General features: G+C 36.4%; 1 protein-coding gene across 1 annotated transcript in view; it reads left to right on the plus strand.

Annotated features, from left to right (window-relative positions):
* Positions 1-5,165: 5,165 nt before the first annotated feature.
* Positions 5,166-15,800, plus strand: part of LOC149018622 (RNA-binding (RRM/RBD/RNP motifs) family protein) — a 31,086-nt gene continuing 20,451 nt past the window's right edge. Inside the window, exons 1-3 of the mRNA XM_089152791.1 lie at positions 5,166-5,407; positions 5,484-5,663; positions 5,743-5,818. Of these exons, the coding sequence (XP_089008917.1) occupies positions 5,291-5,407; positions 5,484-5,663; positions 5,743-5,818 (373 nt within the window). The 5' untranslated portion in view covers positions 5,166-5,290. The remainder of the gene's footprint in view (positions 5,408-5,483; positions 5,664-5,742; positions 5,819-15,800) is intronic.

Below are 15,800 nucleotides of genomic sequence, written 5' to 3' on the forward strand. Positions count from 1 at the left end.
TATCAATTCTATTTAGACATCATATGACTACTGTAGTTGTCTTTTAACAGTAGTAACATGTTTAATCACTCTTGTATATCATGTCGCTTTAATTATTGTTGTTTACATTACACTTGAATTATGCGATGTTATGATATGACTTTCAATATGATGATGTATCATGTATGTGTGATATGATGAATTGAGAATGTGATTGGATAAGTATAATTTGGGATTGAGGAATGTCCTATTGACATTTCTGTCCTTGAACATCGGAGGAAATAGTATGGGATGTTCTCCGAAGGTGTCCATCGACACTTTTCCGGATTATTGGATGACATATATAGGACTTGTCTAGGTGTATGGCTAGGATGTCCTTGTCATATCAGACCCGAATCGGAAGGGTATTGAGACCGAACAACCCGTGGTAGTAGTATGGTTTGATGGGCGCTCAAGACCGGTAACCAACCCATGAGAGGACATAGATCATATCACGGATACCTGAAAGGGGCCATTGTTGGTAGGGTTGCAAATAGTAAGACTTGGGCTCATGGGCGCTCGAAGATCGATGAGTCATATCCGTGAGAGAACGTGAGAGCTTCCCGTCTACTATTTGTGGATGACCAATGGGGTTGATGAGTTCGGTGAGTAATATCCGTGACTCTAGTGTGAAGGATACCGAAAAGGATCGTCCGGGGCGAGGAATGGACATATCTGGATCTGACATGGTATGACTGAGTAGATGACTTGCATTGGGCTAGGCTTTACCGTGACATGCGCCAATACTTATACCAATGGTGATGTGAGAGAGTGGTGACCTAATCCCCAATCATGGAATTGTCCGAGATGGATGCAGGACCCAATTCACACCGGAGAACCCAAGATACCTGAATGGTTGAGGGAAGAGCGATTTGAGACCTACCCAAGGAAGTATGGTGCTATGACTTAAAGCATGTCTACATAGAGACTAGCATATGTAGAGTTAGAATAATAATTGCATCATCTGTCTCATATCATTTGCATCATGTTATGATTTGTATCATATGGTTTATATACTATGGATTAACTGCCTTGCTAAGTTCCTTTGAACTCATTCCTTTCTGTGCATTTTCTTTGTTAGACCATTCTACAGGTTTTGAAAAGTCCGATGGCACGTCCTTCGAAGCACCCTCTGATGAGCTACACTACCCTCAGGGTAGTGGCTACTATGAAGATTATTGTGAGGGTACCAAAGAGAACTATATTGCACACCAGGATTAGCTCGACACTGGTGTTGGAGCAGCTGTACTGGACTTCGGATATCTACACTTATGAGAATGTGTTTTATGTGACCGAAGAAACATTTGTTTAAAGTTACATTTTGGATTCTCCTTTAAAACCGGATCTGTAATTTAACTTTCTTTGATATACTCATTACATGTGATTTGTAAACTTAACTTAAATTGCTACTTTCCGCTGTTGTGTGAGGAAGTGACTTGTGATCACTCTCTCTCTCCTTTTGGATTATATATATATATATATATAAATAATATATATATATATATATATATATATATATATATATATATATATATATATATATATATAGGTATCATCTTTATTCCGCACTCTGATTATCTGTTTTACCTTATTCATGATTCTTTATTATATGCTTAAACCATGATTATTATCGTTCATGATTGTGTTATCGCGTATGTGGGAGGCATGGTTGCTCGATACTTGATCTTCGGGACTATGGATCACATACCCGGGTATGCCCGATGGGGTACTGGCTGGGTGGATGTGACATTAACAGCTGAAATTCTAAACATCCAACTAATGAAATTTAAAATTTATATTGCTATTAGTAGGAATTGAAATTTTAGGGATTCAAAAATAACATTAAATGATTACGATTATATCTGATAAAATTGATGGCTGAAATTCTAAAGGAGATTTAAATTTCTATTAATAGAAATTAAAATTTTAGTAGAAAGTTTAGGGATTAAAAATAAATAAAAAATCAGTGATTATGATTATATCTGATAAAATCAATGGTTGAATTCTGACGAGATTTAAATTGCTATTAGTAGAATCAAAATTTTATCAATTATATTTTATAAAAAGAATACTAGAAAAATCCTGAGTAGAGAGAGAGAGAGAGAGGAATAATTTGAGAACGAGAGAGTGAATACTTGATAATTGTGGAGAATATTTATGAAAACTTCAATGTCTACTAACTACTCTAATGTTTTGTAAGACATGTGAGATAAAAAAAGAGAGAAAAAAATAGGGAATAAAATAGGAGATTCAGGAGAGAATAAATAGGAATGAAAATATGAGAGAATAAATGGGGAGAAATTCATGGATCGTGAGTTATTTTTAATTAGTATTTAACTTTTTATTCCATAAAACTAAAGGTTTAATGACAATCATTAGATAATGATTAAGAATGACAATTATACCTGATGCGTCTAAAATCTGCTCAGCCCTTAGATCTCCTGTAGATGACATGCAAAAAAGAACGTCAGATGTGGCCCAACCGCTGGGGTCAGGAGTCCACCTCCGAAGGGCTAAGTCAGTTGATGAACTGATCATAAACGGCTCTGCTTGTGCACAGAGTTAAAGAATGAATGATGAAAATACGATTCAGATTGTATGTGTTTTTCTCTCTCTATCTACCTTGTGGGTTGGTGATGTCTTATATAGTGTGTACCTTCGAATCTCATTAGTCGGATGTATTTGAGCCTTCTTCGGATAGCTGTCAGATCTTAACGAATAGATCCGTTAATGATAGATCCGTTTGAGGTTTGGCTAATAGATAACTCCTTTAATAATATGATCGTTATATGGTAGTTATCCATATGATAACGATCGGTATCTTCCGCAAATGTTGCTAACTGTCTCCTTGATGATTAGTCCATTCCGATTATAGCGGATTCGGGTGTGCCTATTGACTGAGTCAGTTTACTTCCTCAGCAAGCTACCTTTTGAACCCGGCGCTCTCGGAAGCGAGTCGATTCCTTTCGTCCCGACCAAGGTCAAGGGTCGAACCAAGGATGAACCCGGTTTGATTATATTTTCTCCGTATCAATACCCATCATTGTTATTTTGAACTTTTATTTTTAATTTTGGGCTGGTCCAAATAGTGGTATTTCACATGTGAAGTGAGAGGAATAAGGAAAAACTATAGAATATATCAAATTTTTAAAAAAATCCGGGGGCTGACCCCTCAACCCCAACTGTTCACTGGACCGCAATAAAAAAAAGGTCATGCGGTATTTACGGAGAACACAAAATTTCAAACTTATTTACAGTGCTAGTGAGAGGCTAGAGGTGACTGGATATTCTGACTCAGATTTTGGTGGTTACATTGATGATCTAAATTCCACTTCAGGAAATATCTTTTTGATGGGAGGTGGAGTTGTTTCATGGAAGAGTGCAAAAGAAACTACACTAGCATCTTCCACCATGCAAGCAGAGTTTGTAGCACTTTATGAGGCAACTAAGTAGGTTGTGTGACTTACAAATTTGATTACTGGGCTTAAGGTAGTTTATTCGATTTCAAGACATTTAAAAATGTGGTGTGACAACAATTCTGCTGTGTTATTTTAAAAAATCAATAAGAGATTTGGGAACTCCAAGCACATTGACATCAAATATCTACTTGTGATGGAAAATGTCATTGTCGAGGAAATTGATATTCAACATATCACTATTGATAAGATGTTGGCAGATCCACTTACTAAGGCACTTTTAGTGAGAATTTGTAAGAATCATTTTCCAATATGAGTGTCTTAGAATCTTTTGATACTTTCATTTAGTGGGAGTTATTGTTTGTTTTTATTTAACATTCTTTGACTTCATTATGAAGTTTATTCATTAATAAGATGGTTATTTTGTTTTCATATTGTGTTAATGATTAAGGCAAATGATGTAGATTTATGTTTGCTATAATTGTTGTTTGATGATAATAGCGGTATTTGGCTAAGGTTCTAATGACAACGACGATAATTAGCCAATGTTTGGATTTATGGCGATATTTAGCCTAAATCCTGGTTAGCAATTTTGCCACAAACAGTTATACCAATAGACAGTTTTGCCACAGGCGATTGTGCCAATAGGAGATTTTGCTAAGGTCAGATATTAACGTTAGATCGATCATGATGGTTTGTTAAATTATAATTAATATCTGAGTATTTTATCTGTAAGGTAATTCGAGATAGACTGATCATTGATCAGGGAAAGAACCCATAAGAGGGAATGCTTTTGTGATAACGTAAGGTTTTGCATTATTTACCTCTTGTATGCACCTCAATGATTCATATCAACAAATTGTTAATGACTGTAATGACCGATATATGTGTTCCGTATATTGAATAGCATTTTCTGTTGTCGTTCACATAAATTGTTTGTTGGTTGAATCAAATTTTTTGAGAGACGAAGGATTATGAGAGTTATGACCAAATACCTACGTAAAGGTACTCGTGTCAGTGTAGCCCAAATGAGAGATTGTTGGGTTGTGGACTTAACTAATATCGATCCTTTATCTAAGTCCATATTCATTCAGATTATTTAGTCACGAGTGTTACTAACCTTTACCATTGTGAGAGTAGTTAAATGTTAGGGTTTTATATTATAAACAGCTTATTGAGTTTCTTTAGCCGTTACAAGTAATATTTGGATTTGAGCTTGTTTCCACACAAAAGTAAAGAAAATGAACTTAGGACAAGAACACACTATATATATTTATGAACAAATTGCACTGAAACCCTAAAATGGAGGCCTTAAAACACTGACACCCCATTTTATATCTAAAAAGCACAGAAACCCCAAAATTAGATTTTTATTGGATATATTTGTCCAATTTGTCATTAAAAATCTTTTCGACATTGTTTATGGGATATTTTTGAAAATAAATAGTGATTTAACTGTTTTTAGTGATAAATTTGACAAATATATTTAATAAAAACTCAATTTTGGGGTTTCTATGCTTTTTAAACATAAAGTGGGGTGTCAGTCTTTAAGGTCCCCATTTTAGGGTTGCGCGTGCAATATGCTCTATATTTATTCATCTACGCTTCCGCTGATAGGCGGAAACTCAACCGATGATCGAGATTAATCTAATGCGAGATCTACGGCTAAAATTAAACGAGGTGAGTTAATGTTATTCCAGGACATCATTTCTGTTCATGCTACACAACCTCCGCTCTAAAAACCGTGAAGACGCAGAATACCTTCAAAGATCGTTTTTGTGTTTTTGTCAGAATCTCTCCGGAGATCCTACTACACAGAAAAGCGAGGACGAAGAGAGAGTTCGAAACTGACAGCTATGGCAGGTGCTGGCATTCACCCTTACCATCATCAGCAATGGGTTCCAGCTCCTGCTGCTCCTCCACCTCCTCCACCAATCCCTGTCGAAAACCCTAACCGCTCCACCACTGATGAGGTAACTCATTTCTCTCTTTTCATCCTATATTCTGATTTGTGGATAGAAGAATCGTCATCTTTCTTCTTGTTTTCAGGTTCGAACGATCTTCATCTCTGGTCTTCCAGAAGACGTGAAAGAGCGCGAACTACAAAACCTCATGAGATGGTTACCAGGTTATGAGGCCTCCCAAGTTAATTTCAAAGGAGAGCAGCCCATGGGGTTTGCTCTCTTCTCCACTGCTCAGTTTGCAATGGCTGCTAAAGATACACTTCAGGTCTCTATTTTCAGTCCAATTTTAGTTTTGTTTTGGTTTTTGATTATCGGGATGAATGGATTAATTTTTGGATGTTCAGGACATGGTTTTTGATGCGGAGGCGAAGTCTGTATTACGAACAGAGATGGCAAAGAAGAATCTTTTCGTTAAAAGAGGTGAAACCTTTTTTTACTTGTTTACTTTAGATATTAAGTTTAATGCTGCGAGAGAGTTCTGTAACTGTTAAGTCTTGTCTAATAAGTTGCGACTGATGTGATATCCGAAATCATCTCTTGAACATTCAATTGAGATTCTGAAGCTTACACATTTGTGAGAGAACTTACTAGATGCTCTACGCATTTTCTCTCTCTTATTTAATATTTAATTATCAATTCAAGCAAAATTTTGTTGTTTGTAAGAAAAAAGTTCAAATATACTGATTCTACGATCCAACTTCCGTTGATGGTCTGTATACCATGAGGAATTCACATTGGATGACTTCAGAGTCAAGAGTTGCCTTTGTGCTCTATTTATTCTGTGAGTACATCAATGGACCTTGTTATATTTGATATAGCATTCTTATAGATGCCTCCAATGGATTAGCAGTGCTTTTGGGATTTCTGAATTGGTGACCTGTGATTAGACCCCCCTTTTCCCCCAGGTGTTGATAATTTAAAATTTATTTTGATTGTTTTCTGCTCCTCAGCTCCTGTTAGAATGGTGAATCGATGGATTCTCATGTTGTGGCCCCATTGACCTAGAAGAGCTCCTGTTGGGTTGACAATGTGTGACAAACCCTGTGAAATGTCTTGAACGTTGTGAATAACGCAAATGTTAGGGATTGACTGTAATTAACTCTTGTAGACAACTGAAAGAGGCCAATCATGTTTTCTTAATTAGCAAAATGAAACTTGTATTAGAAGAAACTCGTTTCAATGTGGTGGAATGTTGCTGCACCTTGAATAGCTTGTCCTACACACATCTTGCTTGAGTGTTGGAAAGTGATCCTAACGTGATGCCAATTGAAGTATAGAAAAGCCTAAGTCTTTGAGGGGTTGTCATGTTCTACCAAATTGTGTAACAGATCTTGAGTGCAAATGAAGTGCCAGATGATTGGAGGAGAAGCATTGTGGTTTTGAGCTATAAGAATAAAGATGATATATAGGATTGCAATAACCATAAATTAAGGCATAAAACTAATGGGCCAGTCCATGAACCTTTGGAAAAAAAATCATTGAAAGCCACTTGTGAAGAGAAGCTAAAATCTTAAAAGAACGAATTTGATTATTTTATGGGAAGATCCATGAAGGAGGTTATTTACCCCTTCTTTAGGTTTATAGAGATTTTTAGAGCTTACAAAACAAACTTCCATATGTTCTTCATTGACCTAGAAAGGCCTATGGTATAATCCTAGGGTGGTCATATGGCATGTCCTAAGGAAGAACTTTAGTGATTATCTAGGTATAATTAAGGACATTTACGAGGGTGTAATGACGTGTGACAGGATTGTCGAGGGCCATGGTGATGAATTTCCAATTACAATTGGGTTATGCTAGGGATTAGCTTTAAGCTTATCTTTTTGTGCACTCATTGGTTTAAGTTGACACATCCAAGATGAGGCCCCTTGGTATCTGCTTTTCACTGATGATATTTTTTGATGGATGAGATAGTCGAAATAATTAATATAAAGCTGAAGTCATTGAAATTAAGTGACGTAGATACAAACCTACATAAGGCTATTTTGCCTTAGATTCAACCTAGGGTTGATGGGTATGGGTGTTGGGCCATTGTCCCATAGGTTCATGCTGTCACGAGCATTAAAAGTGGTAAAATTAAGTGCAGAAATAGCTTTGTATTTCGATCAAATTTTGCTACTGGTTAGATTTTATTGAAATCTTGGGCCAATTTAAGTTATCAGGATTGGAAAGTTTTATGTTTTAAGTAAGTAGGCTTTTAAAAGGATCTCCATGGTCTTGGTTGAGGAGTCCCATTTGGAATATATAGTACTTGAGTCATTTCAGGAGTTGGTTCCACTAATAAACCGTTGCTAGGAGTCGATGTACAGTCCTGCACATTAGTTGTTTAGTTGTACTATGATTAATGGGTTTAGTTGAAGAATCTCAAGGTCTTGATTTCCTACTTTCGTTTAAGCATTTCAAGGCTGTGGCTATCTTATTTCTACCACTTGGAGGGAAGAGTCAGGATAGGTGGATTTAAGTTATATAATTAAGCTTTTAGCTGGAAGCATTGTTCCTAGAAGGAAGGAACATCTGGTAGTAAAAGTTCAGAACTGAATTGGGGAGTGGTATTTGAGATCCTGCCCTAGTATCTTAGGTGGAAAAATCTTAGTGGTTAAAATCCATGAGTTTGTTTTACCTGTGGGTTCAGCATGTCATCTCCATGAATCATTCATCCTTGGTTTATGGTAAGGTTAGTTGCTGATCAGATCATGTCTTTTCCTTTGTTTTTTGCTGATGGAAACCCCCTGGTCCATACTTATTTTCCATCTTTAGCAGTCACCAAGCCTCCAGTAAACCACCTCAAAAGAGAAAAGCTGCAAATGAGATTTTCATTGACTTTTATTACTCAATTCTGCTTTTCCTTTTGACTAAACCAGCCCCTAGTAGGATGCCCCATTCACTCAAAATCACAACCCTAGACTCCACCTCTAGACCTTGGGCCATGGAGTCCTAGTTCCCCTCAACCACACCAAACTTTCAACAATCCTCCCTTGCACCTATGGTCCCTATTCCCAAAGCCACAACCTGTCATCAGTCCTAAATACCCTAAAACAGTCCTCTATGCTCCCTACTTGAAATTTTTAAATTTGGTTCTGTTTTCATACACCAGCTCTTCTTTGAATCCCCCTATCAAGGCAGTCAAAATGGTACCAAAAGTTGTAGCCAATTCTAAAAAATTATGTGAGATGCTCCTAGAGGGCATGGATGAACAAGCTCCAATAACCTCTGTGTTGAGATATGGAGGAGAATGTTGAAACCCCAAAGGGGCGACACTGTTGAAACCACTGGAATCTCATAGATTGGCTCAACCAAGTGACTATTTGTCATTTAATCACATGTTTCAACCAACTGTACTCAGTCCATTTCGGTCGAGATTTTGACCAACTCAATTGAAATGGTTAGCTCTTGTCTCGGCTAAGTGGGCTTTTTTTTAATCGGAAGTAAGGTTTGGGGTTGGGCTTTGTAGTTGATGGTCCATTGAGCAGACGTGCTGTCTTTGTAAGGGGGCCTAAAATATGTGTTGAAAGTAGCAAAATGGGGTTTACTTCATTAATTTAGTTGAAGTCTTGTTTTGAGTCAGTTTTATTCATTTTTTTAGTTTTCTAGATGGTTTATGTTGCCTATTAGCTGTGGACTGAGTGAGGCATTTCCTTTTTGATGTTTGAGTATGTTCTTGAGTCGCCTATATAGTTTGTGCAGGCCTGTGTATTTACTTTTTGTTAAAGGGATTATTCTGAGATTGGTGAGAGGCCATGGGTGGAGGACCTGAGTCTGAGAGGCAACCCTATTCCTTTTTCCCTTTTCAGTTTATTTATTTATTTATTTATTTATTTATTATACTGAAGTTTCTTGCAAATATGAGAACCTATTGATGTAATTACTGTTGCTGGAGTTGAAGTTTCTGGTCTCCTTGTGGACTTAAACTAGGATCAAATATTAGAGGACATGTTTAGAGCTTGTGCCATTGATATGAAACGTAACTAGGATGAGCATAGATCACTGGTTTACTTTTGGTTTTTTGTTTTAGAGTTGTGTTGAGTTAGGCAATTGTGGTCTTGTAGTAATTTGATTCCATTTTGAGTGTTTTGGTCTAGAGTTGGGATCCTTGGTCTAGAGTTGGGATCCTTATTTCTTAGGGATTCCCAATTCTAGTTAAGAGTCTTTTATTTTAGGCTATAAATAACTTCTTCTTGCATTGTAATATTCAGATTTGATGAATAAGAATTTTGATTGTTAATTGCCTGAGTGAGTGGCAGGGTTCGGGACCTTGTGGTTGTCTTTGAGAGAGTTCTTAAATTGATTTCCAGCACTCAAGCAGCCAACATTCAAGTTCTGAAGATTAACTCATCATGTCCAGCAAGCTTCTTCAGCTTTCCAGCAAGCCCGAGTAAGTCACAGACTCCCTCCCACGCAAGCTCATTATCCTCCTCCCCTGCCCTGTGCAACCTTCCCCAACCCCCTGCCCTGCTGCTACATCACGTCAGCAGCACCCCCTAGGTCCCATGACTCCCTTATTCTTTCCCCCTAAGCCCCACGACTTCCCCAGCCCCTTTCCCACCTCCCCCTTAGCACCAGCAGGTTCCCCACCCCTCTCTACCCATGGCACCCTTGGAATCCCTTCACCTGCAGATCCCGAACCCCAGCCCCACTAACCTTCTTTCCCCTTCCCTTTTGGTCACCCCTAGCACTAGGTTATAATCCTAACAGTATTTCCCCAAATCTGCTTAGCTTTCTTGACTTAGAAAAATCCTGCACTTCATCTTCTTCAAGAAGTTTTGCAGAATTTCTAAATTTCAAGAAAAACCCTGAGTTCCTAACATCTTAGCCCTTCATTCAGTGAACGTAGACTTTGAACGGCAGAACAGTAACATCCTTAGCTCTGAATTGCAGAACAGCAAGCACTTTCCCTTTCTCCAACCCCTAACCGAAACCCTAAATTGATTGTTGAGTTCGAATTTCAAAATCTGAAATTCTGATTACAGTAGGATTCAGATCTGGAATTCAGTTTCAGCAGGCTCTAAATCACCTTAGAAACCCTAAAACCTTTTCCCCTTTTGCTGGAATTTCCTTGGCAAACCCTAAGTCTAGGGAAGTTACTAAAATACCCTAACCCTAGACCTGGTTTACATCAATGACAATAACCAAAGTACCATTGGTGTGGCACCATTGAAGCACTATATGGGAAGAAGTGTGGATTGCAGTTGTGCTGGATGGTAGGTGAGAGAAGAATACTCAGGCCAGACTTTATATGTGAAACTTGTGAAAAAGTGGATTTAATTAGAGAAAGAATTAAGGCGGCTCAATCTAGACAGAAAAGTTACGCTGACAATTAGAGAAAAGAGTTGAAATTTGAAAAAGGAGATAAAAGTATTCCTCAGGATTTTGCCTATCAAAGGGATAATGAGATTCAGCAAGAAGGTAATCTAAGCCCAAGGTATATTGAACCATATGAGATAGTTGCTAGAGTCGACTAGTAGCTTACATGGTAGCTTTACCTCCATCCTTGGCATCAATCCATGACATCTTCCATGTGTCGATGCTTCGAAAGTATGTTCCCGATCCAACACATGTTTTGACTCAAGAAGTACTGAACTAGCCGTTGACTTAACCTATCCTGAGATGCCAACTTGGATATTAGTTCGGAAGATCCATAAACTCCGGAACTGTACAATTTCTTACTTAAAGGTGCAATGGAGTAATCATTCTAACGAGTAAGCATCTTGGGAAGATGAAGTGAAAATAAGAAAAATATCCAAATCTATTTGAGTTGTATGGTTCCTCAAATTTTGAGGACGAAATTTCTTTTAAGGGGGGAGAAATGTAATACCCACACCTCAAAATCCCGATCTAATTTGAATTTTTGATTTTTGGTTAATGAACCAGTTCGAATCGGTGAATCTCGAGTCGACATAATTGAACCAGCGAGTGAACATACCCTGCATGGGAAAGTCATACCGAAGAGGTACAATTTGATTACTTATAAATCATATTTTGATTTTCTTATATTAAATAAAAACTAAATTAAAATAATAGAATAGTGATTTTGGGCCCGATACCAACAATGATACTTTGGCTTGAATCATAGAAGGGTATTGACACCTTGAACTACCCCTAGCATATAATGATTAAGCAAAAGCTTAATAAAGATAACCCCCAAATCCATATTTTTGACTGAGCCCCAGTAACGCTCGAAGATTCCGTAATCGATGGAATTAAGCTTAACTAAAAATAGGGAAATGATCAATACAATTTTCTGAACTTGAAGGTATTAGTAGTTGGACCCTTGGGAAGGTCCCATATAAAAAAAATGGGGGGACACAAGCTCGATACATATGAAAATGTGAATATATAAATAATAAATATATCAAAATATATCTATATATCTATCTATTGCATGTCCTCTATGTCATTCTCGTCATATCTATCACATGTCTTCTATGTCATTCTTGTCATATTTATATTCATCAAGATCTCGAAAAATAGGATCCATTTCTCCCTACTCACTTGATCGAATTTCCCTACACACAATTCATGTCATTAGATTTCAATCCATTATCCATCAATTTAATTTTATCCATCCAATCCTACTTTCAAAATACCAATATTTTAGCTTCCTTATTTTCTTTCTAGATCATTCCCCCAAACACATCGGATCATTCACCCAAATTATAATTATCGATCATCATTCAATTTTTTTCCTTCACTTGAATTGTATTCCTTGATTCATAGACTATTCACACCTTCAAGGGTTTCTTGTTGATATAGTATGCGCTCTATTAATTGATGTAATGATCGCTCATTGCTATCTTGTTATTATGTTTGGTCCAACCACAAACTAGTGTCTTATTAAATTGTATCTAGACACATGGCTGAAATAAAATCAAATGTGAAAATGCACATATTAACAGATAATTTATGAACAATGTCTAGTCCAATCATATACTTTAATCAGATGATTAATTAGGGAAACTCAATGCACAAGTTGTTTTGAGCTTCAAACGAATTTGGTAGGTACAAAGTCACACCCAAATTTCCCAAATAAAATCTCTCACAAATTTAAGTCGTGAAGTTTCCAATTAACATCCAATCTTAAAACCTTGGCTCCTTACATTTCATATGAGATTAAAAATCGAAATACAATCACATTTTTTGTAAGATCAAAACATGCCTAATTGCTAAGTTGATGTATTCATTAACTGACTGCCCATAAGAGATCAGATCTGGGGTCAATTGATGTATTTATTAGCTGAATTTCGTTGATTTGGCGTGTGGGGCCCTAAGCTTTCCACTCACACAGACCTGGGAAGAGCAACACATTATTAATAAAGATCAGACCCATTTATTTACTTAAGATTCAAGTTTAATGAAATAGAAGCAATAATTACAGACCCATTTATTTATTCTGTCTGCAACCATCAATTTGGATGATAAATTTGGTGGAGAAACTGTCGAAGAAACTCATCATCTTTCTTCCCACATTCATTCTTTCATCAGAAATGTTTTCAATTGAGAAGATATAGAAGATCAATTCTAGATACACTCCTTCCTCCTAGTGAATCTCGATCAAACCCCATTGAAAATTGTCATAATTAGAACATGTAAATGGATGCTACAAGCAATCTATTTTCTTTGAAATACATTAACTAGTATTGCGTTGTCCTCGTCAAAGAGTTCCTGGAGAATAATATAGATGCGAAATTTATTTCCCCCCCCAACATTCATTAGAGCTATTATAGATCATTCTAATTCAGTTTTCCTGTAAAGCTGTTTCATCCAGCTCTCTTGCCATCTCACGACCCCAGTTTGTTTTTTACATGTAGTATGATATAGTTTAAAATTCTAGAACACCAGCTCTAGGGTCAAAATGAATCAATAGAATAAAAATTCCGACAACACTAATGCCAAAGAAAAACAATCACTTACTCAGAGTTTCAGCCTACTTGCACAAGTTTGTTCAAGTTTAATGGATTAATAGATCTATCAATTGATATGTGAGTCTTGAACGTCAGCTGGGTTGAAATAAGTCTTTTACACTAAGACTTAATATATAAGTCTCTAATGCATAAATAGGTAAGCATTGACAATAACACCTAGTTTTATAAGAGCTTTGCAACATGAAAGAGCTGGGAATTCATGGATGCAACTATCAAGGAGTCTTTCCTTCTTTATCAATTCACTATAAGCGGGAATGCAGAGTGAGTAATTGAAAATATGCACAAAGCAAAAATCAAGTTTTGACGTGGCACCTAGAAACACCAATTACAATTAATTGACACCTAGAGACTTGCTCCTCAACAAGGAGACTACATTTCCATAACTCACCTATTGATATAATCCACTCTAGATTTTTGTTGCCCCATATTCAATTTTTTTTTTCTTTTCAAAGGAAAATCAAACCAACACAAACAAACTCAATTTCAATGTAAATAAAATATTCTAAACAACATTCAAGCCTTACAACTATGCTTATCAATAAATCTACTGATAACCTATAAACTTAAAGGAATAAAATATAGTTTCCAAAGCAAGTTCATAATCCACGTAAATGTGAAAATCAAAATAGAGAACAAATTCTTCACGTTTCGTCGAAGTACCAAATTCCGTTTCCCTCAATTTTGGCTGATTTGAAGAAATAGAATGGAAGCTAAGAAGAAGAAGAAGAAGAAGAAGAAGAAGAAGAAGAAGAAGAAGAAGAAGAAGAAGAAGAAGAAGAAGAAATTGAATATGTTGATCTTTTTTCTTTAGAAAGGGTAAGAGAAGACTGTGATTTGGCTAAAACCCAAGGATTATAGATTATCCAAAACCAACCATAGATATTGCAACAACCTAAGAACAAAATAACAAAACAAAGATTAGGCCAATAATGAAGGTATCAAATGTGTAGGCAAATACAAAGAAGATTTTCCAAAACAATGAGAGGCTTGGGGTTTTTGGAAAAAGAAAAGCGATAAAAGCGAGATAATCACTAACAAAAACATATCGTAAAAACCTAGACACATGATGAGAAGAAGAAGCAAATCTGAGGAAGTAATGCATAACAAGAGTCATCAGAGTAACCGATATCAATACTAACTAATGCTCCACTGTCATCATTGTCATCATTTAAGCCAAGAGCCAATGCAGTTTTAGGTATTAGCAATACATAATGGGATTTTGATGAAGGCAAAATTGGTGAATAGAGATAATTCTTGTTGTTGTGAGAAGAAGGAACTTATGGGGCTTTACCAAGAGTACATTTCAGAGCCAATGGAGACTGTAGCTGTGTGACTCCATTTGATCCTTGTAAGATAGCAAGTGTTACATTGAACTGCCAATAAATGTCCAAATTATTAAATTCCTTACAAACAACATGAAAGGAACCTAGGATTGACGGACATAATACCATGAATCAGAAGCAAAAGTTTATCCTTTTATTTTATCCTCTATAAAAGAATCTTTCCTTTTGGTGTAAGAATGCAAAGAACCTCAAGATTCACATCCGACATGATCAAAACCCACATAAGAATTACGGAGATAATTGGAAGAAAAGGTGTTTGCAGATTAAAAATTCATAAAATGCTACTTAAGCATCCACAATTGGGATACCTTCTTGATCCAATCAATAGGGCTTTCCGTCCGAGCCTTCGTGAACATTGTATTAACTTGAGAGCAAGATAGAAAAAAATAAGCTGAAAAGCTGCATTTGTTGCAACCCAAAATAACCTGTGAAGTCATGACGGTCCTTTTCTAAGCATTGCATTTGTCACCCGTGAAAAGATGATCCAAGAGAAGAGTTTCTTGACAGGGGCGGGTTTGAGTCCATTGTAGAGTTTGAAAGGAAGACTTTCTTGCTTGACATGGAGTTTGCAACGGTTCAAATTTCTTGAAGATCATCAAGGAGAATAACAAAATATGAAATTGAGTGAACCAACTTAGTTTAAAAGCCCCGCACGTGAAAATTTAATAAATAGAAACAATTGGCACCCCATCACCCTCACATATAGGAAACTAAAAATTCCATAGACTTACACAATCAAACGACCTTACATAGAGAAAAACACTAAAGAAGCGATAAAATAACTTCAATAACAAAGTAACATATACCAAAATATGATCGATCATCCTACATCATTCAACTTAACTAACATTGCTATGGCATTTGTTTCTTGGTAATTAGGCTTGCCAAAATCCGCATAAATATGATCAATATCCTGAGTGGAACCTCTTATGCTGCACCAACCAAAGAGGGGAGAGAGAGAGAACTTCAACTTTGAATTAGAACTCTATAGCTTAGTCCATGGATCGAACTATGACAAAATACAAACAAATAATAAGGAATATATCTAATTAGAATCCAAAGGAGAAAAGAAAAAACCTGTAAATCAAAACTGTGATTATTTATGTGAGTCTCAAATTTTATTGTTGAGATTAAGAACTG

This window comes from Hakea prostrata, chromosome 4, assembly GCF_041222555.1.
Source record: "Hakea prostrata isolate BN-2017 chromosome 4, UWA_Hpros_2, whole genome shotgun sequence".
In the NCBI taxonomy this organism is placed as follows: Eukaryota; Viridiplantae; Streptophyta; class Magnoliopsida; order Proteales; family Proteaceae; genus Hakea; species Hakea prostrata.